The 23080-nt window shown below is 47.2% G+C and overlaps 1 protein-coding gene across 1 annotated transcript in view; it reads right to left on the bottom strand.

Annotated features, from left to right (window-relative positions):
* col6a3 (collagen, type VI, alpha 3) overlaps positions 1-23080 on the bottom strand; it is a 78262-nt gene that overhangs the window by 55079 nt on the left and 103 nt on the right. Inside the window, exons 2-28 of the mRNA XM_067602796.1 lie at positions 22302-22901; positions 21437-22030; positions 20604-21203; positions 19737-20330; positions 18905-19504; positions 18040-18633; positions 17206-17805; positions 16341-16934; positions 15507-16106; positions 14644-15234; positions 13810-14409; positions 12944-13537; positions 12110-12709; positions 11245-11838; positions 10411-11010; positions 9546-10139; positions 8712-9311; positions 7847-8440; positions 7013-7612; positions 6148-6741; positions 5314-5913; positions 4449-5042; positions 3615-4214; positions 2750-3343; positions 1916-2515; positions 1051-1644; positions 217-816 (exon numbers count right to left, since the gene is read on the bottom strand). Of these exons, the coding sequence (XP_067458897.1) occupies positions 217-816; positions 1051-1644; positions 1916-2515; positions 2750-3343; positions 3615-4214; positions 4449-5042; positions 5314-5913; positions 6148-6741; positions 7013-7612; positions 7847-8440; positions 8712-9311; positions 9546-10139; positions 10411-11010; positions 11245-11838; positions 12110-12709; positions 12944-13537; positions 13810-14409; positions 14644-15234; positions 15507-16106; positions 16341-16934; positions 17206-17805; positions 18040-18633; positions 18905-19504; positions 19737-20330; positions 20604-21203; positions 21437-22030; positions 22302-22901 (16119 nt within the window). The remainder of the gene's footprint in view (positions 1-216; positions 817-1050; positions 1645-1915; positions 2516-2749; positions 3344-3614; positions 4215-4448; positions 5043-5313; positions 5914-6147; positions 6742-7012; positions 7613-7846; positions 8441-8711; positions 9312-9545; positions 10140-10410; positions 11011-11244; positions 11839-12109; positions 12710-12943; positions 13538-13809; positions 14410-14643; positions 15235-15506; positions 16107-16340; positions 16935-17205; positions 17806-18039; positions 18634-18904; positions 19505-19736; positions 20331-20603; positions 21204-21436; positions 22031-22301; positions 22902-23080) is intronic.

Raw genomic sequence — 23080 nt, 5'->3', positions numbered from 1 at the left:
GGCCTGATCATCAATTGGTGGGCGTGTTTTTTTGAAAGCGCCTAGCACTGCCTACTTCAATTTTAAAGACTTGGAAAGCACACCGCCACCTTTCTTTAAATGCACACATGGAGCTAAACAAGTATCACACTTCATGACTTTCTTTCCTTCCTTCTAGTTAAAAAGAAGTCAGATAGCCTTTCAAGCCAGCAAGAGGATGTGCTTTTGTTGACATACCAGGTACAGTTGGTGACTCTGGGGTGACGTCAACAACCACAGCTTCCACGGAAGACTGAAGTTGTTGTTGGACACTGGGAAGGTCAGTGAATTCAGACACAGATAGAGCATAACTGGGGTCGTAGGATATCTTCTGCAGTTCTTTGCTATCAGAGCTCCTGGTTCCGATTGCAAAGGTCAAGACTCCCAGCTGTTTGAGAGCAGAAGCTGGTTCATCAACACTGTCAAAAGACCTTCCACCACTTAACAATATCAGCACCTGTGGGACTCCTTCCAGGCGCCTGCTTCCGGCAGAGGCCGTGAAGACATTATCCCTCACGAACTGGAGAGCTGCTCCAGTGTTGAGGGGTCTTCCGCCTTTGTGCCTCAAACCTTTAACAGTGTCAAGGACCTCGCCCTTTGTGGTGTACGTGTTCAGATAGAACTGGACAGCTGGATCTCTGCTGTACTGAACCACTGAGACACGGTCCTTGTTGTCATCCACACTGAGTGTCTCTACTACTCTTTGGACAAAGTCTCGCATAGCTGGGAATCCAGTTCTAGTACCATCAGATCCATCCAACAAGAACACAACATCCCTTCCTGGTGCCTTTCTGTCCACTAGGGAACACAAAATTTGAGACATATTTAGTTTCATGTGTCAAACCTTTCCCGTGTGAAAGTCAGATGATGAAAGCTGACCTCAACCTTTACGATTTACTCTATTAATGCTGGCACAAATGATTTTCTCCTAAGTGGCACTGGCTGACTCAAACTCAGTAAAAATACAATTTATTACACTTCAGTTTGCGTCCCACCATGATCGTGGGATGGAAAAATGGGTCACTTTCTTACCAGTTACTGTTGGTGTCATGGGCGTGGCCCTCACTAGCACTGTGCTCATTACAGAGGAGAGCTGTTCTTGGACACTGGGGAGGTCAGTGAAGTCAGACACTGATAGAGCGTAACTAGGGTCATATGATATCTTCTGCAGCTCTCTACTGTCAGAGTTCCTTGTTCCAATGCCGATGGCAAAGATGCCCTGCTGTTTGAGAGCAGAGGCTGGGGCATCTACATTGTCAAAAGAACTTCCACCATTTAGCAGGATCAACATCTGTGGAACACCTTGCAGGCGCCTACTCCCGGAGGAGTTTGTAAAGACGTTGTCCCTGACGTACTGGAGGGCTGCCCCGGTGTTGAGGGGTCTGCCTCCTTTGTGTTTCAGCCCTCTGACCGAATCCACAATATCCTCTCTGGTGGTGTACGTGTTCAGATAGAAATGGACCTCTGCATCTCTGCTGTACTGGACCACAGAGACACGGTCTTTGTTTTGTCCCACATTGAGTTTCTCCACCACTCTCTCAACAAAATCACGCATGGCAGGGAAGCCATTCCTTGTGCCATCGGAACCATCCAGAAGGAATACGATATCCTTTTTGGCAGTGTCAACTGAGAAAAAGACAGGAAGACAAACAATAAAAACCTCTGCAAAAAGCACGCTCGTGGCCTGATCATCAATTGGTGGGCGTGTTTTTTTGAAAGCGCCTAGCACTGCCTACTTCAATTTTAAAGACCTGGAAAGCACACCGCCACCTTTCTTTAAATGCACACATGGAGCTAAACAAGTATCACACTTCATGACTTTCTTTCCTTCCTTCTAGTTAAAAAGAAGTCAGATAGCCCTTCAAGCCAGCAAGAGGATGTGCTTTTGTTGACATACCAGGTACAGTTGGTGACTCTGGGGTGACGTCAACAACCACAGCTTCCACGGAAGACTGAAGTTGTTGTTGGACACTGGGAAGGTCAGTGAATTCAGACACAGATAGAGCATAACTGGGGTCGTAGGATATCTTCTGCAGTTCTTTGCTATCAGAGCTCCTGGTTCCGATTGCAAAGGTCAAGACTCCCAGCTGTTTGAGAGCAGAAGCTGGTTCATCAACACTGTCAAAAGACCTTCCACCACTTAACAATATCAGCACCTGTGGGACTCCTTCCAGGCGCCTGCTTCCGGCAGAGGCCGTGAAGACATTATCCCTCACGAACTGGAGAGCTGCTCCAGTGTTGAGGGGTCTTCCGCCTTTGTGCCTCAAACCTTTAACAGTGTCAAGGACCTCGCCCTTTGTGGTGTATGTGTTCAGATAGAACTGGACAGCTGGATCTCTGCTGTACTGAACCACTGAGACACGGTCCTTGTTGTCATCCACACTGAGTGTCTCTACTACTCTTTGGACAAAGTCTCGCATAGCTGGGAATCCAGTTCTAGTACCATCAGATCCATCCAACAAGAACACAACATCCCTTCCTGGTGCCTTTCTGTCCACTAGGGAACACAAAATTTGAGACATATTTAGTTTCATGTGTCAAACCTTTCCCGTGTGAAAGTCAGATGATGAAAGCTGACCTCAACCTTGACAATTTACTCTATTAATGCTGGCACAAATGATTTTCTCCTAAGTGGCACTGGCTGACTCAAACTCAGTAAAAATACAATTTATTACACTTCAGTTTGTGTCCCACCATGATCGTGGGATGGAAAAATGGGTCACTTTCTTACCAGTTACTGTTGGTGTCATGGGCGTGGCCCTCACTAGCACTGTGCTCATTACAGAGGAGAGCTGTTCTTGGACACTGGGGAGGTCAGTGAAGTCAGACACTGATAGAGCGTAACTAGGGTCATATGATATCTTCTGCAGCTCTCTACTGTCAGAGTTCCTTGTTCCAATGCCGATGGCAAAGATGCCCTGCTGTTTGAGAGCAGAGGCTGGGGCATCTACATTGTCAAAAGAACTTCCACCATTTAGCAGGATCAACATCTGTGGAACACCTTGCAGGCGCCTACTCCCGGAGGAGTTTGTAAAGACGTTGTCCCTGACGTACTGGAGGGCTGCCCCGGTGTTGAGGGGTCTGCCTCCTTTGTGTTTCAGCCCTCTGACCGAATCCACAATATCCTCTCTGGTGGTGTACGTGTTCAGATAGAAATGGACCTCTGCATCTCTGCTGTACTGGACCACAGAGACACGGTCTTTGTTTTGTCCCACATTGAGTTTCTCCACCACTCTCTCAACAAAATCACGCATGGCAGGGAAGCCATTCCTTGTGCCATCGGAACCATCCAGAAGGAATACGATATCCTTTTTGGCAGTGTCAACTGAGAAAAAGACAGGAAGACAAACAATAAAAACCTCTGCAAAAAGCACGCTCGTGGCCTGATCATCAATTGGTGGGCGTGTTTTTTTGAAAGCGCCTAGCACTGCCTACTTCAATTTTAAAGACTTGGAAAGCACACCGCCACCTTTCTTTAAATGCACACATGGAGCTAAACAAGTATCACACTTCATGACTTTCTTTCCTTCCTTCTAGTTAAAAAGAAGTCAGATAGCCCTTCAAGCCAGCAAGAGGATGTGCTTTTGTTGACATACCAGGTACAGTTGGTGACTCTGGGGTGACGTCAACAACCACAGCTTCCACGGAAGACTGAAGTTGTTGTTGGACACTGGGAAGGTCAGTGAATTCAGACACAGATAGAGCATAACTGGGGTCGTAGGATATCTTCTGCAGTTCTTTGCTATCAGAGCTCCTGGTTCCGATTGCAAAGGTCAAGACTCCCAGCTGTTTGAGAGCAGAAGCTGGTTCATCAACACTGTCAAAAGACCTTCCACCACTTAACAATATCAGCACCTGTGGGACTCCTTCCAGGCGCCTGCTTCCGGCAGAGGCCGTGAAGACATTATCCCTCACGAACTGGAGAGCTGCTCCAGTGTTGAGGGGTCTTCCGCCTTTGTGCCTCAAACCTTTAACAGTGTCAAGGACCTCGCCCTTTGTGGTGTATGTGTTCAGATAGAACTGGACAGCTGGATCTCTGCTGTACTGAACCACTGAGACACGGTCCTTGTTGTCATCCACACTGAGTGTCTCTACTACTCTTTGGACAAAGTCTCGCATAGCTGGGAATCCAGTTCTAGTACCATCAGATCCATCCAACAAGAACACAACATCCCTTCCTGGTGCCTTTCTGTCCACTAGGGAACACAAAATTTGAGACATATTTAGTTTCATGTGTCAAACCTTTCCCGTGTGAAAGTCAGATGATGAAAGCTGACCTCAACCTTTACGATTTACTCTATTAATGCTGGCACAAATGATTTTCTCCTAAGTGGCACTGGCTGACTCAAACTCAGTAAAAATACAATTTATTACACTTCAGTTTGCGTCCCACCATGATCGTGGGATGGAAAAATGGGTCAACTTCTTACCAGTTATTGTTGGTGTCATGGGCGTGGCCCTCACTAGCACTGTGCTCATTACAGAGGAGAGCTGTTCTTGGACACTGGGGAGGTCAGTGAAGTCAGACACTGATAGAGCGTAACTAGGGTCATATGATATCTTCTGCAGCTCTCTACTGTCAGAGTTCCTTGTTCCAATGCCGATGGCAAAGATGCCCTGCTGTTTGAGAGCAGAGGCTGGGGCATCTACATTGTCAAAAGAACTTCCACCATTTAGCAGGATCAACATCTGTGGAACACCTTGCAGGCGCCTACTCCCGGAGGAGTTTGTAAAGACGTTGTCCCTGACGTACTGGAGGGCTGCCCCGGTGTTGAGGGGTCTGCCTCCTTTGTGTTTCAGCCCTCTGACCGAATCCACAATATCCTCTCTGGTGGTGTACGTGTTCAGATAGAAATGGACCTCTGCATCTCTGCTGTACTGGACCACAGAGACACGGTCTTTGTTTTGTCCCACATTGAGTTTCTCCACCACTCTCTTAACAAAATCACGCATGGCAGGGAAGCCATTCCTTGTGCCATCGGAACCATCCAGAAGGAATACGATATCCTTTTTGGCAGTGTCAACTGAGAAAAAGACAGGAAGACAAACAATAAAAACCTCTGCAAAAAGCACGCTCGTGGCCTGATCATCAATTGGTGGGCGTGTTTTTTTGAAAGCGCCTAGCACTGCCTACTTCAATTTTAAAGACTTGGAAAGCACACCGCCACCTTTCTTTAAATGCACACATGGAGCTAAACAAGTATCACACTTCATGACTTTCTTTCCTTCCTTCTAGTTAAAAAGAAGTCAGATAGCCCTTCAAGCCAGCAAGAGGATGTGCTTTTGTTGACATACCAGGTACAGTTGGTGACTCTGGGGTGACGTCAACAACCACAGCTTCCACGGAAGACTGAAGTTGTTGTTGGACACTGGGAAGGTCAGTGAATTCAGACACAGATAGAGCATAACTGGGGTCGTAGGATATCTTCTGCAGTTCTTTGCTATCAGAGCTCCTGGTTCCGATTGCAAAGGTCAAGACTCCCAGCTGTTTGAGAGCAGAAGCTGGTTCATCAACACTGTCAAAAGACCTTCCACCACTTAACAATATCAGCACCTGTGGGACTCCTTCCAGGCGCCTGCTTCCGGCAGAGGCCGTGAAGACATTATCCCTCACGAACTGGAGAGCTGCTCCAGTGTTGAGGGGTCTTCCGCCTTTGTGCCTCAAACCTTTAACAGTGTCAAGGACCTCGCCCTTTGTGGTGTACGTGTTCAGATAGAACTGGACAGCTGGATCTCTGCTGTACTGAACCACTGAGACACGGTCCTTGTTGTCATCCACACTGAGTGTCTCTACTACTCTTTGGACAAAGTCTCGCATAGCTGGGAATCCAGTTCTAGTACCATCAGATCCATCCAACAAGAACACAACATCCCTTCCTGGTGCCTTTCTGTCCACTAGGGAACACAAAATTTGAGACATATTTAGTTTCATGTGTCAAACCTTTCCCGTGTGAAAGTCAGATGATGAAAGCTGACCTCAACCTTTACGATTTACTCTATTAATGCTGGCACAAATGATTTTCTCCTAAGTGGCACTGGCTGACTCAAACTCAGTAAAAATACAATTTATTACACTTCAGTTTGCGTCCCACCATGATCGTGGGATGGAAAAATGGGTCAACTTCTTACCAGTTATTGTTGGTGTCATGGGCGTGGCCCTCACTAGCACTGTGCTCATTACAGAGGAGAGCTGTTCTTGGACACTGGGGAGGTCAGTGAAGTCAGACACTGATAGAGCGTAACTAGGGTCATATGATATCTTCTGCAGCTCTCTACTGTCAGAGTTCCTTGTTCCAATGCCGATGGCAAAGATGCCCTGCTGTTTGAGAGCAGAGGCTGGGGCATCTACATTGTCAAAAGAACTTCCACCATTTAGCAGGATCAACATCTGTGGAACACCTTGCAGGCGCCTACTCCCGGAGGAGTTTGTAAAGACGTTGTCCCTGACGTACTGGAGGGCTGCCCCGGTGTTGAGGGGTCTGCCTCCTTTGTGTTTCAGCCCTCTGACCGAATCCACAATATCCTCTCTGGTGGTGTACGTGTTCAGATAGAAATGGACCTCTGCATCTCTGCTGTACTGGACCACAGAGACACGGTCTTTGTTTTGTCCCACATTGAGTTTCTCCACCACTCTCTCAACAAAATCACGCATGGCAGGGAAGCCATTCCTTGTGCCATCGGAACCATCCAGAAGGAATACGATATCCTTTTTGGCAGTGTCAACTGAGAAAAAGACAGGAAGACAAACAATAAAAACCTCTGCAAAAAGCACGCTCGTGGCCTGATCATCAATTGGTGGGCGTGTTTTTTTGAAAGCGCCTAGCACTGCCTACTTCAATTTTAAAGACCTGGAAAGCACACCGCCACCTTTCTTTAAATGCACACATGGAGCTAAACAAGTATCACACTTCATGACTTTCTTTCCTTCCTTCTAGTTAAAAAGAAGTCAGATAGCCTTTCAAGCCAGCAAGAGGATGTGCTTTTGTTGACATACCAGGTACAGTTGGTGACTCTGGGGTGACGTCAACAACCACAGCTTCCACGGAAGACTGAAGTTGTTGTTGGACACTGGGAAGGTCAGTGAATTCAGACACAGATAGAGCATAACTGGGGTCGTAGGATATCTTCTGCAGTTCTTTGCTATCAGAGCTCCTGGTTCCGATTGCAAAGGTCAAGACTCCCAGCTGTTTGAGAGCAGAAGCTGGTTCATCAACACTGTCAAAAGACCTTCCACCACTTAACAATATCAGCACCTGTGGGACTCCTTCCAGGCGCCTGCTTCCGGCAGAGGCCGTGAAGACATTATCCCTCACGAACTGGAGAGCTGCTCCAGTGTTGAGGGGTCTTCCGCCTTTGTGCCTCAAACCTTTAACAGTGTCAAGGACCTCGCCCTTTGTGGTGTACGTGTTCAGATAGAACTGGACAGCTGGATCTCTGCTGTACTGAACCACTGAGACACGGTCCTTGTTGTCATCCACACTGAGTGTCTCTACTACTCTTTGGACAAAGTCTCGCATAGCTGGGAATCCAGTTCTAGTACCATCAGATCCATCCAACAAGAACACAACATCCCTTCCTGGTGCCTTTCTGTCCACTAGGGAACACAAAATTTGAGACATATTTAGTTTCATGTGTCAAACCTTTCCCGTGTGAAAGTCAGATGATGAAAGCTGACCTCAACCTTTACGATTTACTCTATTAATGCTGGCACAAATGATTTTCTCCTAAGTGGCACTGGCTGACTCAAACTCAGTAAAAATACAATTTATTACACTTCAGTTTGCGTCCCACCATGATCGTGGGATGGAAAAATGGGTCAACTTCTTACCAGTTATTGTTGGTGTCATGGGCGTGGCCCTCACTAGCACTGTGCTCATTACAGAGGAGAGCTGTTCTTGGACACTGGGGAGGTCAGTGAAGTCAGACACTGATAGAGCGTAACTAGGGTCATATGATATCTTCTGCAGCTCTCTACTGTCAGAGTTCCTTGTTCCAATGCCGATGGCAAAGATGCCCTGCTGTTTGAGAGCAGAGGCTGGGGCATCTACATTGTCAAAAGAACTTCCACCATTTAGCAGGATCAACATCTGTGGAACACCTTGCAGGCGCCTACTCCCGGAGGAGTTTGTAAAGACGTTGTCCCTGACGTACTGGAGGGCTGCCCCGGTGTTGAGGGGTCTGCCTCCTTTGTGTTTCAGCCCTCTGACCGAATCCACAATATCCTCTCTGGTGGTGTACGTGTTCAGATAGAAATGGACCTCTGCATCTCTGCTGTACTGGACCACAGAGACACGGTCTTTGTTTTGTCCCACATTGAGTTTCTCCACCACTCTCTCAACAAAATCACGCATGGCAGGGAAGCCATTCCTTGTGCCATCGGAACCATCCAGAAGGAATACGATATCCTTTTTGGCAGTGTCAACTGAGAAAAAGACAGGAAGACAAACAATAAAAACCTCTGCAAAAAGCACGCTCGTGGCCTGATCATCAATTGGTGGGCGTGTTTTTTTGAAAGCGCCTAGCACTGCCTACTTCAATTTTAAAGACCTGGAAAGCACACCGCCACCTTTCTTTAAATGCACACATGGAGCTAAACAAGTATCACACTTCATGACTTTCTTTCCTTCCTTCTAGTTAAAAAGAAGTCAGATAGCCTTTCAAGCCAGCAAGAGGATGTGCTTTTGTTGACATACCAGGTACAGTTGGTGACTCTGGGGTGACGTCAACAACCACAGCTTCCACGGAAGACTGAAGTTGTTGTTGGACACTGGGAAGGTCAGTGAATTCAGACACAGATAGAGCATAACTGGGGTCGTAGGATATCTTCTGCAGTTCTTTGCTATCAGAGCTCCTGGTTCCGATTGCAAAGGTCAAGACTCCCAGCTGTTTGAGAGCAGAAGCTGGTTCATCAACACTGTCAAAAGACCTTCCACCACTTAACAATATCAGCACCTGTGGGACTCCTTCCAGGCGCCTGCTTCCGGCAGAGGCCGTGAAGACATTATCCCTCACGGACTGGAGAGCTGCTCCAGTGTTGAGGGGTCTTCCGCCTTTGTGCCTCAAACCTTTAACAGTGTCAAGGACCTCGCCCTTTGTGGTGTACGTGTTCAGATAGAACTGGACAGCTGGATCTCTGCTGTACTGAACCACTGAGACACGGTCCTTGTTGTCATCCACACTGAGTGTCTCTACTACTCTTTGGACAAAGTCTCGCATAGCTGGGAATCCAGTTCTAGTACCATCAGATCCATCCAACAAGAACACAACATCCCTTCCTGGTGCCTTTCTGTCCACTAGGGAACACAAAATTTGAGACATATTTAGTTTCATGTGTCAAACCTTTCCCGTGTGAAAGTCAGATGATGAAAGCTGACCTCAACCTTTACGATTTACTCTATTAATGCTGGCACAAATGATTTTCTCCTAAGTGGCACTGGCTGACTCAAACTCAGTAAAAATACAATTTATTACACTTCAGTTTGCGTCCCACCATGATCGTGGGATGGAAAAATGGGTCAACTTCTTACCAGTTATTGTTGGTGTCATGGGCGTGGCCCTCACTAGCACTGTGCTCATTACAGAGGAGAGCTGTTCTTGGACACTGGGGAGGTCAGTGAAGTCAGACACTGATAGAGCGTAACTAGGGTCATATGATATCTTCTGCAGCTCTCTACTGTCAGAGTTCCTTGTTCCAATGCCGATGGCAAAGATGCCCTGCTGTTTGAGAGCAGAGGCTGGGGCATCTACATTGTCAAAAGAACTTCCACCATTTAGCAGGATCAACATCTGTGGAACACCTTGCAGGCGCCTACTCCCGGAGGAGTTTGTAAAGACGTTGTCCCTGACGTACTGGAGGGCTGCCCCGGTGTTGAGGGGTCTGCCTCCTTTGTGTTTCAGCCCTCTGACCGAATCCACAATATCCTCTCTGGTGGTGTACGTGTTCAGATAGAAATGGACCTCTGCATCTCTGCTGTACTGGACCACAGAGACACGGTCTTTGTTTTGTCCCACATTGAGTTTCTCCACCACTCTCTCAACAAAATCACGCATGGCAGGGAAGCCATTCCTTGTGCCATCGGAACCATCCAGAAGGAATACGATATCCTTTTTGGCAGTGTCAACTGAGAAAAAGACAGGAAGACAAACAATAAAAACCTCTGCAAAAAGCACGCTCGTGGCCTGATCATCAATTGGTGGGCGTGTTTTTTTGAAAGCGCCTAGCACTGCCTACTTCAATTTTAAAGACCTGGAAAGCACACCGCCACCTTTCTTTAAATGCACACATGGAGCTAAACAAGTATCACACTTCATGACTTTCTTTCCTTCCTTCTAGTTAAAAAGAAGTCAGATAGCCTTTCAAGCCAGCAAGAGGATGTGCTTTTGTTGACATACCAGGTACAGTTGGTGACTCTGGGGTGACGTCAACAACCACAGCTTCCACGGAAGACTGAAGTTGTTGTTGGACACTGGGAAGGTCAGTGAATTCAGACACAGATAGAGCATAACTGGGGTCGTAGGATATCTTCTGCAGTTCTTTGCTATCAGAGCTCCTGGTTCCGATTGCAAAGGTCAAGACTCCCAGCTGTTTGAGAGCAGAAGCTGGTTCATCAACACTGTCAAAAGACCTTCCACCACTTAACAATATCAGCACCTGTGGGACTCCTTCCAGGCGCCTGCTTCCGGCAGAGGCCGTGAAGACATTATCCCTCACGAACTGGAGAGCTGCTCCAGTGTTGAGGGGTCTTCCGCCTTTGTGCCTCAAACCTTTAACAGTGTCAAGGACCTCGCCCTTTGTGGTGTACGTGTTCAGATAGAACTGGACAGCTGGATCTCTGCTGTACTGAACCACTGAGACACGGTCCTTGTTGTCATCCACACTGAGTGTCTCTACTACTCTTTGGACAAAGTCTCGCATAGCTGGGAATCCAGTTCTAGTACCATCAGATCCATCCAACAAGAACACAACATCCCTTCCTGGTGCCTTTCTGTCCACTAGGGAACACAAAATTTGAGACATATTTAGTTTCATGTGTCAAACCTTTCCCGTGTGAAAGTCAGATGATGAAAGCTGACCTCAACCTTTACGATTTACTCTATTAATGCTGGCACAAATGATTTTCTCCTAAGTGGCACTGGCTGACTCAAACTCAGTAAAAATACAATTTATTACACTTCAGTTTGCGTCCCACCATGATCGTGGGATGGAAAAATGGGTCAACTTCTTACCAGTTATTGTTGGTGTCATGGGCGTGGCCCTCACTAGCACTGTGCTCATTACAGAGGAGAGCTGTTCTTGGACACTGGGGAGGTCAGTGAAGTCAGACACTGATAGAGCGTAACTAGGGTCATATGATATCTTCTGCAGCTCTCTACTGTCAGAGTTCCTTGTTCCAATGCCGATGGCAAAGATGCCCTGCTGTTTGAGAGCAGAGGCTGGGGCATCTACATTGTCAAAAGAACTTCCACCATTTAGCAGGATCAACATCTGTGGAACACCTTGCAGGCGCCTACTCCCGGAGGAGTTTGTAAAGACGTTGTCCCTGACGTACTGGAGGGCTGCCCCGGTGTTGAGGGGTCTGCCTCCTTTGTGTTTCAGCCCTCTGACCGAATCCACAATATCCTCTCTGGTGGTGTACGTGTTCAGATAGAAATGGACCTCTGCATCTCTGCTGTACTGGACCACAGAGACACGGTCTTTGTTTTGTCCCACATTGAGTTTCTCCACCACTCTCTCAACAAAATCACGCATGGCAGGGAAGCCATTCCTTGTGCCATCGGAACCATCCAGAAGGAATACGATATCCTTTTTGGCAGTGTCAACTGAGAAAAAGACAGGAAGACAAACAATAAAAACCTCTGCAAAAAGCACGCTCGTGGCCTGATCATCAATTGGTGGGCGTGTTTTTTTGAAAGCGCCTAGCACTGCCTACTTCAATTTTAAAGACCTGGAAAGCACACCGCCACCTTTCTTTAAATGCACACATGGAGCTAAACAAGTATCACACTTCATGACTTTCTTTCCTTCCTTCTAGTTAAAAAGAAGTCAGATAGCCTTTCAAGCCAGCAAGAGGATGTGCTTTTGTTGACATACCAGGTACAGTTGGTGACTCTGGGGTGACGTCAACAACCACAGCTTCCACGGAAGACTGAAGTTGTTGTTGGACACTGGGAAGGTCAGTGAATTCAGACACAGATAGAGCATAACTGGGGTCGTAGGATATCTTCTGCAGTTCTTTGCTATCAGAGCTCCTGGTTCCGATTGCAAAGGTCAAGACTCCCAGCTGTTTGAGAGCAGAAGCTGGTTCATCAACACTGTCAAAAGACCTTCCACCACTTAACAATATCAGCACCTGTGGGACTCCTTCCAGGCGCCTGCTTCCGGCAGAGGCCGTGAAGACATTATCCCTCACGAACTGGAGAGCTGCTCCAGTGTTGAGGGGTCTTCCGCCTTTGTGCCTCAAACCTTTAACAGTGTCAAGGACCTCGCCCTTTGTGGTGTACGTGTTCAGATAGAACTGGACAGCTGGATCTCTGCTGTACTGAACCACTGAGACACGGTCCTTGTTGTCATCCACACTGAGTGTCTCTACTACTCTTTGGACAAAGTCTCGCATAGCTGGGAATCCAGTTCTAGTACCATCAGATCCATCCAACAAGAACACAACATCCCTTCCTGGTGCCTTTCTGTCCACTAGGGAACACAAAATTTGAGACATATTTAGTTTCATGTGTCAAACCTTTCCCGTGTGAAAGTCAGATGATGAAAGCTGACCTCAACCTTTACGATTTACTCTATTAATGCTGGCACAAATGATTTTCTCCTAAGTGGCACTGGCTGACTCAAACTCAGTAAAAATACAATTTATTACACTTCAGTTTGCGTCCCACCATGATCGTGGGATGGAAAAATGGGTCAACTTCTTACCAGTTATTGTTGGTGTCATGGGCGTGGCCCTCACTAGCACTGTGCTCATTACAGAGGAGAGCTGTTCTTGGACACTGGGGAGGTCAGTGAAGTCAGACACTGATAGAGCGTAACTAGGGTCATATGATATCTTCTGCAGCTCTCTACTGTCAGAGTTCCTTGTTCCAATGCCGATGGCAAAGATGCCCTGCTGTTTGAGAGCAGAGGCTGGGGCATCTACATTGTCAAAAGAACTTCCACCATTTAGCAGGATCAACATCTGTGGAACACCTTGCAGGCGCCTACTCCCGGAGGAGTTTGTAAAGACGTTGTCCCTGACGTACTGGAGGGCTGCCCCGGTGTTGAGGGGTCTGCCTCCTTTGTGTTTCAGCCCTCTGACCGAATCCACAATATCCTCTCTGGTGGTGTACGTGTTCAGATAGAAATGGACCTCTGCATCTCTGCTGTACTGGACCACAGAGACACGGTCTTTGTTTTGTCCCACATTGAGTTTCTCCACCACTCTCTCAACAAAATCACGCATGGCAGGGAAGCCATTCCTTGTGCCATCGGAACCATCCAGAAGGAATACGATATCCTTTTTGGCAGTGTCAACTGAGAAAAAGACAGGAAGACAAACAATAAAAACCTCTGCAAAAAGCACGCTCGTGGCCTGATCATCAATTGGTGGGTGTGTTTTTTTGAAAGCGCCTAGCACTGCCTACTTCAATTTTAAAGACTTGGAAAGCACACCGCCACCTTTCTTTAAATGCACACATGGAGCTAAACAAGTATCACACTTCATGACTTTCTTTCCTTCCTTCTAGTTAAAAAAAAAGTCAGACAGCCCTTCAAGCCAGCAAGAGGATGTGCTTTTGTTGACATACCAGGTACAGTTGGTGACTCTGGGGTGACGTCAACAACCACAGCTTCCACGGAAGACTGAAGTTGTTGTTGGACACTGGGAAGGTCAGTGAATTCAGACACAGATAGAGCATAACTGGGGTCGTAGGATATCTTCTGCAGTTCTTTGCTATCAGAGCTCCTGGTTCCGATTGCAAAGGTCAAGACTCCCAGCTGTTTGAGAGCAGAAGCTGGTTCATCAACACTGTCAAAAGACCTTCCACCACTTAACAATATCAGCACCTGTGGGACTCCTTCCAGGCGCCTGCTTCCGGCAGAGGCCGTGAAGACATTATCCCTCACGAACTGGAGAGCTGCTCCAGTGTTGAGGGGTCTTCCGCCTTTGTGCCTCAAACCTTTAACAGTGTCAAGGACCTCGCCCTTTGTGGTGTATGTGTTCAGATAGAACTGGACAGCTGGATCTCTGCTGTACTGAACCACTGAGACACGGTCCTTGTTGTCATCCACACTGAGTGTCTCTACTACTCTTTGGACAAAGTCTCGCATAGCTGGGAATCCAGTTCTAGTACCATCAGATCCATCCAACAAGAACACAACATCCCTTCCTGGTGCCTTTCTGTCCACTAGGGAACACAAAATTTGAGACATATTTAGTTTCATGTGTCAAACCTTTCCCGTGTAAAAGTCAGATGATGAAAGCTGACCTCAACCTTTACGATTTACTCTATTAATGCTGGCACAAATGATTTTCTCCTAAGTGGCACTGGCTGACTCAAACTCAGTAAAAATACAATTTATTACACTTCAGTTTGCGTCCCACCATGATCGTGGGATGGAAAAATGGGTCAACTTCTTACCAGTTATTGTTGGTGTCATGGGCGTGGCCCTCACTACTCTGCTCATTACAGAGGAGAGCTGTTCTTGGACACTGGGGAGGTCAGTGAAGTCAGACACTGATAGAGCGTAACTAGGGTCATATGATATCTTCTGCAGCTCTCTACTGTCAGAGTTCCTTGTTCCAATGCCGATGGCAAAGATGCCCTGCTGTTTGAGAGCAGAGGCTGGGGCATCTACATTGTCAAAAGAACTTCCACCATTTAGCAGGATCAACATCTGTGGAACACCTTGCAGGCGCCTACTCCCGGAGGAGTTTGTAAAGACGTTGTCCCTGACGTACTGGAGGGCTGCCCCGGTGTTGAGGGGTCTGCCTCCTTTGTGTTTCAGCCCTCTGACCGAATCCACAATATCCTCTCTGGTGGTGTACGTGTTCAGATAGAAATGGACCTCTGCATCTCTGCTGTACTGGACCACAGAGACACGGTCTTTGTTTTGTCCCACATTGAGTTTCTCCACCACTCTCTCAACAAAATCACGCATGGCAGGGAAGCCATTCCTTGTGCCATCGGAACCATCCAGAAGGAATACGATATCCTTTTTGGCAGTGTCAACTGAGAAAAAGACAGGAAGACAAACAATAAAAACCTCTGCAAAAAGCACGCTCGTGGCCTGATCATCAATTGGTGGGCGTGTTTTTTTGAAAGCGCCTAGCACTGCCTACTTCAATTTTAAAGACTTGGAAAGCACACCGCCACCTTTCTTTAAATGCACACATGGAGCTAAACAAGTATCACACTTCATGACTTTCTTTCCTTCCTTCTAGTTAAAAAAAAAGTCAGACAGCCCTTCAAGCCAGCAAGAGGATGTGCTTTTGTTGACATACCAGGTACAGTTGGTGACTCTGGGGTGACGTCAACAACCACAGCTTCCACGGAAGACTGAAGTTGTTGTTGGACACTGGGAAGGTCAGTGAATTCAGACACAGATAGAGCATAACTGGGGTCGTAGGATATCTTCTGCAGTTCTTTGCTATCAGAGCTCCTGGTTCCGATTGCAAAGGTCAAGACTCCCAGCTGTTTGAGAGCAGAAGCTGGTTCATCAACACTGTCAAAAGACCTTCCACCACTTAACAATATCAGCACCTGTGGGACTCCTTCCAGGCGCCTGCTTCCGGCAGAGGCCGTGAAGACATTATCCCTCACGAACTGGAGAGCTGCTCCAGTGTTGAGGGGTCTTCCGCCTTTGTGCCTCAAACCTTTAACAGTGTCAAGGACCTCGCCCTTTGTGGTGTACGTGTTCAGATAGAACTGGACAGCTGGATCTCTGCTGTACTGAACCACTGAGACACGGTCCTTGTTGTCATCCACACTGAGTGTCTCTACTACTCTTTGGACAAAGTCTCGCATAGCTGGGAATCCAGTTCTAGTACCATCAGATCCATCCAACAAGAACACAACATCCCTTCCTGGTGCCTTTCTGTCCACTAGGGAACACAAAATTTGAGACATATTTAGTTTCATGTGTCAAACCTTTCCCGTGTGAAAGTCAGATGATGAAAGCTGACCTCAACCTTTACGATTTACTCTATTAATGCTGGCACAAATGATTTTCTCCTAAGTGGCACTGGCTGACTCAAACTCAGTAAAAATACAATTTATTACACTTCAGTTTGCGTCCCACCATGATCGTGGGATGGAAAAATGGGTCAACTTCTTACCAGTTACTGTTGGTGTCATGGGCGTGGCCCTCACTAGCACTGTGCTCATTACAGAGGAGAGCTGTTCTTGGACACTGGGGAGGTCAGTGAAGTCAGACACTGATAGAGCGTAACTAGGGTCATATGATATCTTCTGCAGCTCTCTACTGTCAGAGTTCCTTGTTCCAATGCCGATGGCAATGATGCCCTGCTGTTTGAGAGCAGAGGCTGGGGCATTTACATTGTCAAAAGAACTTCCACCATTTAGCAGGATCAACATCTGTGGAACACCTTGCAGGCGCCTACTCCCGGAGGAGTTTGTAAAGACATTGTCCCTGACGTACTGGAGGGCTGCCCCGGTGTTGAGGGGTCTGCCTCCTTTGTGTTTCAGCCCTCTGACCGAATCCACAATATCCTCTCTGGTGGTGTACGTGTTCAGATAGAAATGGACCTCTGCATCTCTGCTGTACTGGACCACAGAGACACGGTCTTTGTTTTGTCCCACATTGAGTTTCTCCACCACTCTCTCAACAAAATCACGCATGGCAGGGAAGCCATTCCTTGTGCCATCGGAACCATCCAGAAGGAATACGATATCCTTTTTGGCAGTGTCAACTGAGAAAAAGACAGGAAGACAAACAATAAAAACCTCTGCAAAAAGCACGCTCGTGGCCTGATCATCAATTGGTGGGCGTGTTTTTTTGAAAGCGCCTAGCACTGCCTACTTCAATTTTAAAGACTTGGAAAGCACACCGCCACCTTTCTTTAAATGCACACATGGAGCTAAACAAGTATCACACTTCATGACTTTCTTTCCTTCCTTCTAGTTAAAAAGAAGTCAGATAGCCTTTAAAGCCAGCAAGAGGATGTGCTTTTGTTGACATACCAGGTACAGTTGGTGACTCTGGGGTGACGTCAACAACCACAGCTTCCACGGAAGACTGAAGTTGTTGTTGGACACTGGGAAGGTCAGTGAATTCAGACACAGATAGAGCATAACTGGGGTCGTAGGATATCTTCTGCAGTTCTTTGCTATCAGAGCTCCTGGTTCCGATTGCAAAGGTCAAGACTCCCAGCTGTTTGAGAGCAGAAGCTGGTTCATCAACACTGTCAAAAGACCTTCCACCACTTAACAATATCAGCACCTGTGGGACTCCTTCCAGGCGCCTGCTTCCGGCAGAGGCCGTGAAGACATTATCCCTCACGAACTGGAGAGCTGCTCCAGTGTTGAGGGGTCTTCCGCCTTTGTGCCTCAAACCTTTAACAGTGTCAAGGACCTCGCCCTTTGTGGTGTACGTGTTCAGATAGAACTGGACAGCTGGATCTCTGCTGTACTGAACCACTGAGACACGGTCCTTGTTGTCATCCACACTGAGTGTCTCTACTACTCTTTGGACAAAGTCTCGCATAGCTGGGAATCCAGTTCTAGTACCATCAGATCCATCCAACAAGAACACAACATCCCTTCCTGGTGCCTTTCTGTCCACTAGGGAACACAAAATTTGAGACATATTTAGTTTCATGTGTCAAACCTTTCCCGTGTGAAAGTCAGATGATGAAAGCTGACCTCAACCTTTACGATTTACTCTATTAATGCTGGCACAAATGATTTTCTCCTAAGTGGCACTGGCTGACTCAAACTCAGTAAAAATACAATTTATTACACTTCAGTTTGCGTCCCACCATGATCGTGGGATGGAAAAATGGGTCAACTTCTTACCAGTTACTGTTGGTGTCATGGGCGTGGCCCTCACTAGCACTGTGCTCATTACAGAGGAGAGCTGTTCTTGGACACTGGGGAGGTCAGTGAAGTCAGACACTGATAGAGCGTAACTAGGGTCATATGATATCTTCTGCAGCTCTCTACTGTCAGAGTTCCTTGTTCCAATGCCGATGGCAAAGATGCCCTGCTGTTTGAGAGCAGAGGCTGGGGCATCTACATTGTCAAAAGAACTTCCACCATTTAGCAGGATCAACATCTGTGGAACACCTTGCAGGCGCCTACTCCCGGAGGAGTTTGTAAAGACGTTGTCCCTGACGTACTGGAGGGCTGCCCCGGTGTTGAGGGGTCTGCCTCCTTTGTGTTTCAGCCCTCTGACCGAATCCACAATATCCTCTCTGGTGGTGTACGTGTTCAGATAGAAATGGACCTCTGCATCTCTGCTGTACTGGACCACAGAGACACGGTCTTTGTTTTGTCCCACATTGAGTTTCTCCACCACTCTCTCAACAAAATCACGCATGGCAGGGAAGCCATTCCTTGTGCCATCGGAACCATCCAGAAGGAATACGATATCCTTTTTGGCAGTGTCAACTGAGAAAAAGACAGGAAGACAAACAATAAAAACCTCTGCAAAAAGCACGCTCGTGGCCTGATCATCAATTGGTGGGCGTGTTTTTTTGAAAGCGCCTAGCACTGCCTACTTCAATTTTAAAGACTTGGAAAGCACACCACCACCTTTCTTTAAATGCACACATGGAGCTAAACAAGTATCACACTTCATGACTTTCTTTCCTTCCTTCTAGTTAAAAAGAAGTCAGATAACCTTTCAAGCCAGCAAGAGGATGTGCTTTTGTTGACATACCAGGTACAGTTGGTGACTCTGGGGTGACGTCAACAACCACAGCTTCCACGGAAGACTGAAGTTGTTGTTGGACACTGGGAAGGTCAATGAATTCAGACACAGATAGAGCATAACTGGGGTCGTAGGATATCTTCTGCAGTTCTTTGCTATCAGAGCTCCTGGTTCCGATTGCAAAGGTCAAGACTCCCAGCTGTTTGAGAGCAGAAGCTGGTGCATCAACACTGTCAAAAGACCTTCCACCACTTAACAATATCAGCACCTGTGGGACTCCTTCCAGGCGCCTGCTTCCGGCAGAGGCCGTGAAGACATTATCCCTCACGAACTGGAGAGCTGCTCCAGTGTTGAGGGGTCTTCCGCCTTTGTGCCTCAAACCTTTAACAGTGTCAAGGACCTCGCCCTTTGTGGTGTACGTGTTCAGATAGAACTGGACAGCTGGATCTCTGCTGTACTGAACCACTGAGACACGGTCCTTGTTGTCATCCACACTGAGTGTCTCTACTACTCTTTGGACAAAGTCTCGCATAGCTGGGAATCCAGTTCTAGTACCATCAGATCCATCCAACAAGAACACAACATCCCTTCCTGGTGCCTTTCTGTCCACTAGGGAACACAAATTTGAGACATATTTAGTTTCATGTGTCAAACCTTTCCCGTGTAAAAGTCAGATGATGAAAGCTGACCTCAACCTTTACGATTTACTCTATTAATGCTGGCACAAATGATTTTCTCCTAAGTGGCACTGGCTGACTCAAACTCAGTAAAAATACAATTTATTACACTTCAGTTTGCGTCCCACCATGATCGTGGGATGGAAAAAGGGTCACTTTCTTACCAGTTACTGTTGGTGTCATGGGCGTGGCCCTCACTAGCACTGTGCTCATTACAGAGGAGAGCTGTTCTTGGACACTGGGGAGGTCAGTGAAGTCAGACACTGATAGAGCGTAACTAGGGTCATATGATATCTTCTGCAGCTCTCTACTGTCAGAGTTCCTTGTTCCAATGCCGATGGCAAAGATGCCCTGCTGTTTGAGAGCAGAGGCTGGGGCATCTACATTGTCAAAAGAACTTCCACTATTTAGCAGGATCAACATCTGTGGAACACCTTGCAGGCGCCTACTCCCGGAGGAGTTTGTAAAGACGTTGTCCCTGACGTACTGGAGGGCTGCCCCGGTGTTGAGGGGTCTGCCTCCTTTGTGTTTCAGCCCTCTGACCGAATCCACAATATCCTCTCTGGTGGTGTACGTGTTCAGATAGAAATGGACCTCTGCATCTCTGCTGTACTGGACCACAGAGACACGGTCTTTGTTTTGTCCCACATTGAGTTTCTCCACCACTCTCTCAACAAAATCACGCATGGCAGGGAAGCCATTCCTTGTGCCATCGGAACCATCCAGAAGGAATACGATATCCTTTTTGGCAGTGTCAACTGAGAAAAAGACAGGAAGACAAACAATAAAAACCTCTGCAAAAAGCACGCTCGTGGCCTAATCATCAATTGGTGGGCGTGTTTTTTTGAAAGCGCCTAGCACTGCCTACTTCAATTTTAAAGACTTGGAAAGCACACCTCGCCACCTTTCTTTAAATGCACACATGGAGCTAAACAAGTATCACACTTCATGACTTTCTTTCCTTCCTTCTAGTTAAAAAAAAGTCAGATAGCCCTTCAAGCCAACAAGAGGATGTGCTTTTGTTGACATACCAGGTACAGTTGGTGACTCTGGGGTGACGTCAACAACCACAGCTTCCACGGAAGACTGAAGTTGTTGTTGGACACTGGGAAGGTCAGTGAATTCAGACACAGATAGAGCATAACTGGGGTCGTAGGATATCTTCTGCAGTTCTTTGCTATCAGAGCTCCTGGTTCCGATTGCAAAGGTCAAGACTCCCAGCTGTTTGAGAGCAGAAGCTGGTTCATCAACACTGTCAAAAGACCTTCCACCACTTAACAATATCAGCACCTGTGGGACTCCTTCCAGGCGCCTGCTTCCGGCAGAGGCCGTGAAGACATTATCCCTCACGAACTGGAGAGCTGCTCCAGTGTTGAGGGGTCTTCCGCCTTTGTGCCTCAAACCTTTAACAGTGTCAAGGACCTCGCCCTTTGTGGTGTACGTGTTCAGATAGAACTGGACAGCTGGATCTCTGCTGTACTGAACCACTGAGACACGGTCCTTGTTGTCATCCACACTGAGTTTCTCTACTACTCTTTGGACAAAGTCTCGCATAGCTGGGAATCCAGTTCTAGTACCATCAGATCCATCCAACAAGAACACAACATCCCTTCCTGGTGCCTTTCTGTCCACTAGGGAACACAAAATTTGAGACATATTTAGTTTCATGTGTCAAACCTTTCCCGTGTAAAAGTCAGATGATGAAAGCTGACCTCAACCTTTACGATTTACTCTATTAATGCTGGCACAAATGATTTTCTCCTAAGTGGCACTGGCTGACTCAAACTCAGTAAAAATACAATTTATTACACTTCAGTTTGCGTCCCACCATGATCGTGGGATGGAAAAAGGGTCACTTTCTTACCAGTTACTGTTGGTGTCATGGGCGTGGCCCTCACTAGCACTGTGCTCATTACAGAGGAGAGCTGTTCTTGGACACTGGGGAGGTCAGTGAAGTCAGACACTGATAGAGCGTAACTAGGGTCATATGATATCTTCTGCAGCTCTCTACTGTCAGAGTTCCTTGTTCCAATGCCGATGGCAAAGATGCCCTGCTGTTTGAGAGCAGAGGCTGGGGCATCTACATTGTCAAAAGAACTTCCACCATTTAGCAGGATCAACATCTGTGGAACACCTTGCAGGCGCCTACTCCCGGAGGAGTTTGTAAAGACGTTGTCCCTGACGTACTGGAGGGCTGCCCCGGTGTTGAGGGGTCTGCCTCCTTTGTGTTTCAGCCCTCTGACCGAATCCACAATATCCTCTCTGGTGGTGTACGTGTTCAGATAGAAATGGACCTCTGCATCTCTGCTGTACTGGACCACAGAGACACGGTCTTTGTTTTGTCCCACATTGAGTTTCTCCACCACTCTCTCAACAAAATCACGCATGGCAGGGAAGCCATTCCTTGTGCCATCGGAACCATCCAGAAGGAATACGATATCCTTTTTGGCAGTGTCAACTGAGAAAAAGACAGGAAGACAAACAATAAAAACCTCTGCAAAAAGCACGCTCGTGGCCTAATCATCAATTGGTGGGCGTGTTTTTTTGAAAGCGCCTAGCACTGCCTACTTCAATTTTAAAGACTTGGAAAGCACACCGCCACCTTTCTTTAAATGCACACATGGAGCTAAACAAGTATCACACTTCATGACTTTCTTTCCTTCCTTCTAGTTAAAAAAAAGTCAGATAGCCCTTCAAGCCAACAAGAGGATGTGCTTTTGTTGACATACCAGGTACAGTTGGTGACTCTGGGGTGACGTCAACAACCACAGCTTCCACGGAAGACTGAAGTTGTTGTTGGACACTGGGAAGGTCAGTGAATTCAGACACAGATAGAGCATAACTGGGGTCGTAGGATATCTTCTGCAGTTCTTTGCTATCAGAGCTCCTGGTTCCGATTGCAAAGGTCAAGACTCCCAGCTGTTTGAGAGCAGAAGCTGGTTCATCAACACTGTCAAAAGACCTTCCACCACTTAACAATATCAGCACCTGTGGGACTCCTTCCAGGCGCCTGCTTCCGGCAGAGGCCGTGAAGACATTATCCCTCACGAACTGGAGAGCTGCTCCAGTGTTGAGGGGTCTTCCGCCTTTGTGCCTCAAACCTTTAACAGTGTCAAGGACCTCGCCCTTTGTGGTGCACGTGTTCAGATAGAACTGGACAGCTGGATCTCTGCTGTACTGAACCACTGAGACACGGTCCTTGTTGTCATCCACACTGAGTGTCTCTACTACTCTTTGGACAAAGTCTCGCATAGCTGGGAATCCAGTTCTAGTACCATCAGATCCATCCAACAAGAACACAACATCCCTTCCTGGTGCCTTTCTGTCCACTAGGGAACACAAAATTTGAGACATATTTAGTTTCATGTGTCAAACCTTTCCCGTGTAAAAGTCAGATGATGAAAGCTGACCTCAACCTTTACGATTTACTCTATTAATGCTGGCACAAATGATTTTCTCCTAAGTGGCACTGGCTGACTCAAACTCAGTAAAAATACAATTTATTACA

Source organism: Thunnus thynnus, chromosome 11 (genome assembly GCF_963924715.1).
Source record: "Thunnus thynnus chromosome 11, fThuThy2.1, whole genome shotgun sequence".
In the NCBI taxonomy this organism is placed as follows: Eukaryota; Metazoa; Chordata; class Actinopteri; order Scombriformes; family Scombridae; genus Thunnus; species Thunnus thynnus.
The sequence above is the reverse complement of the archived record's forward strand: the minus strand, read 5'-3'. Positions and strand labels throughout refer to the sequence as shown.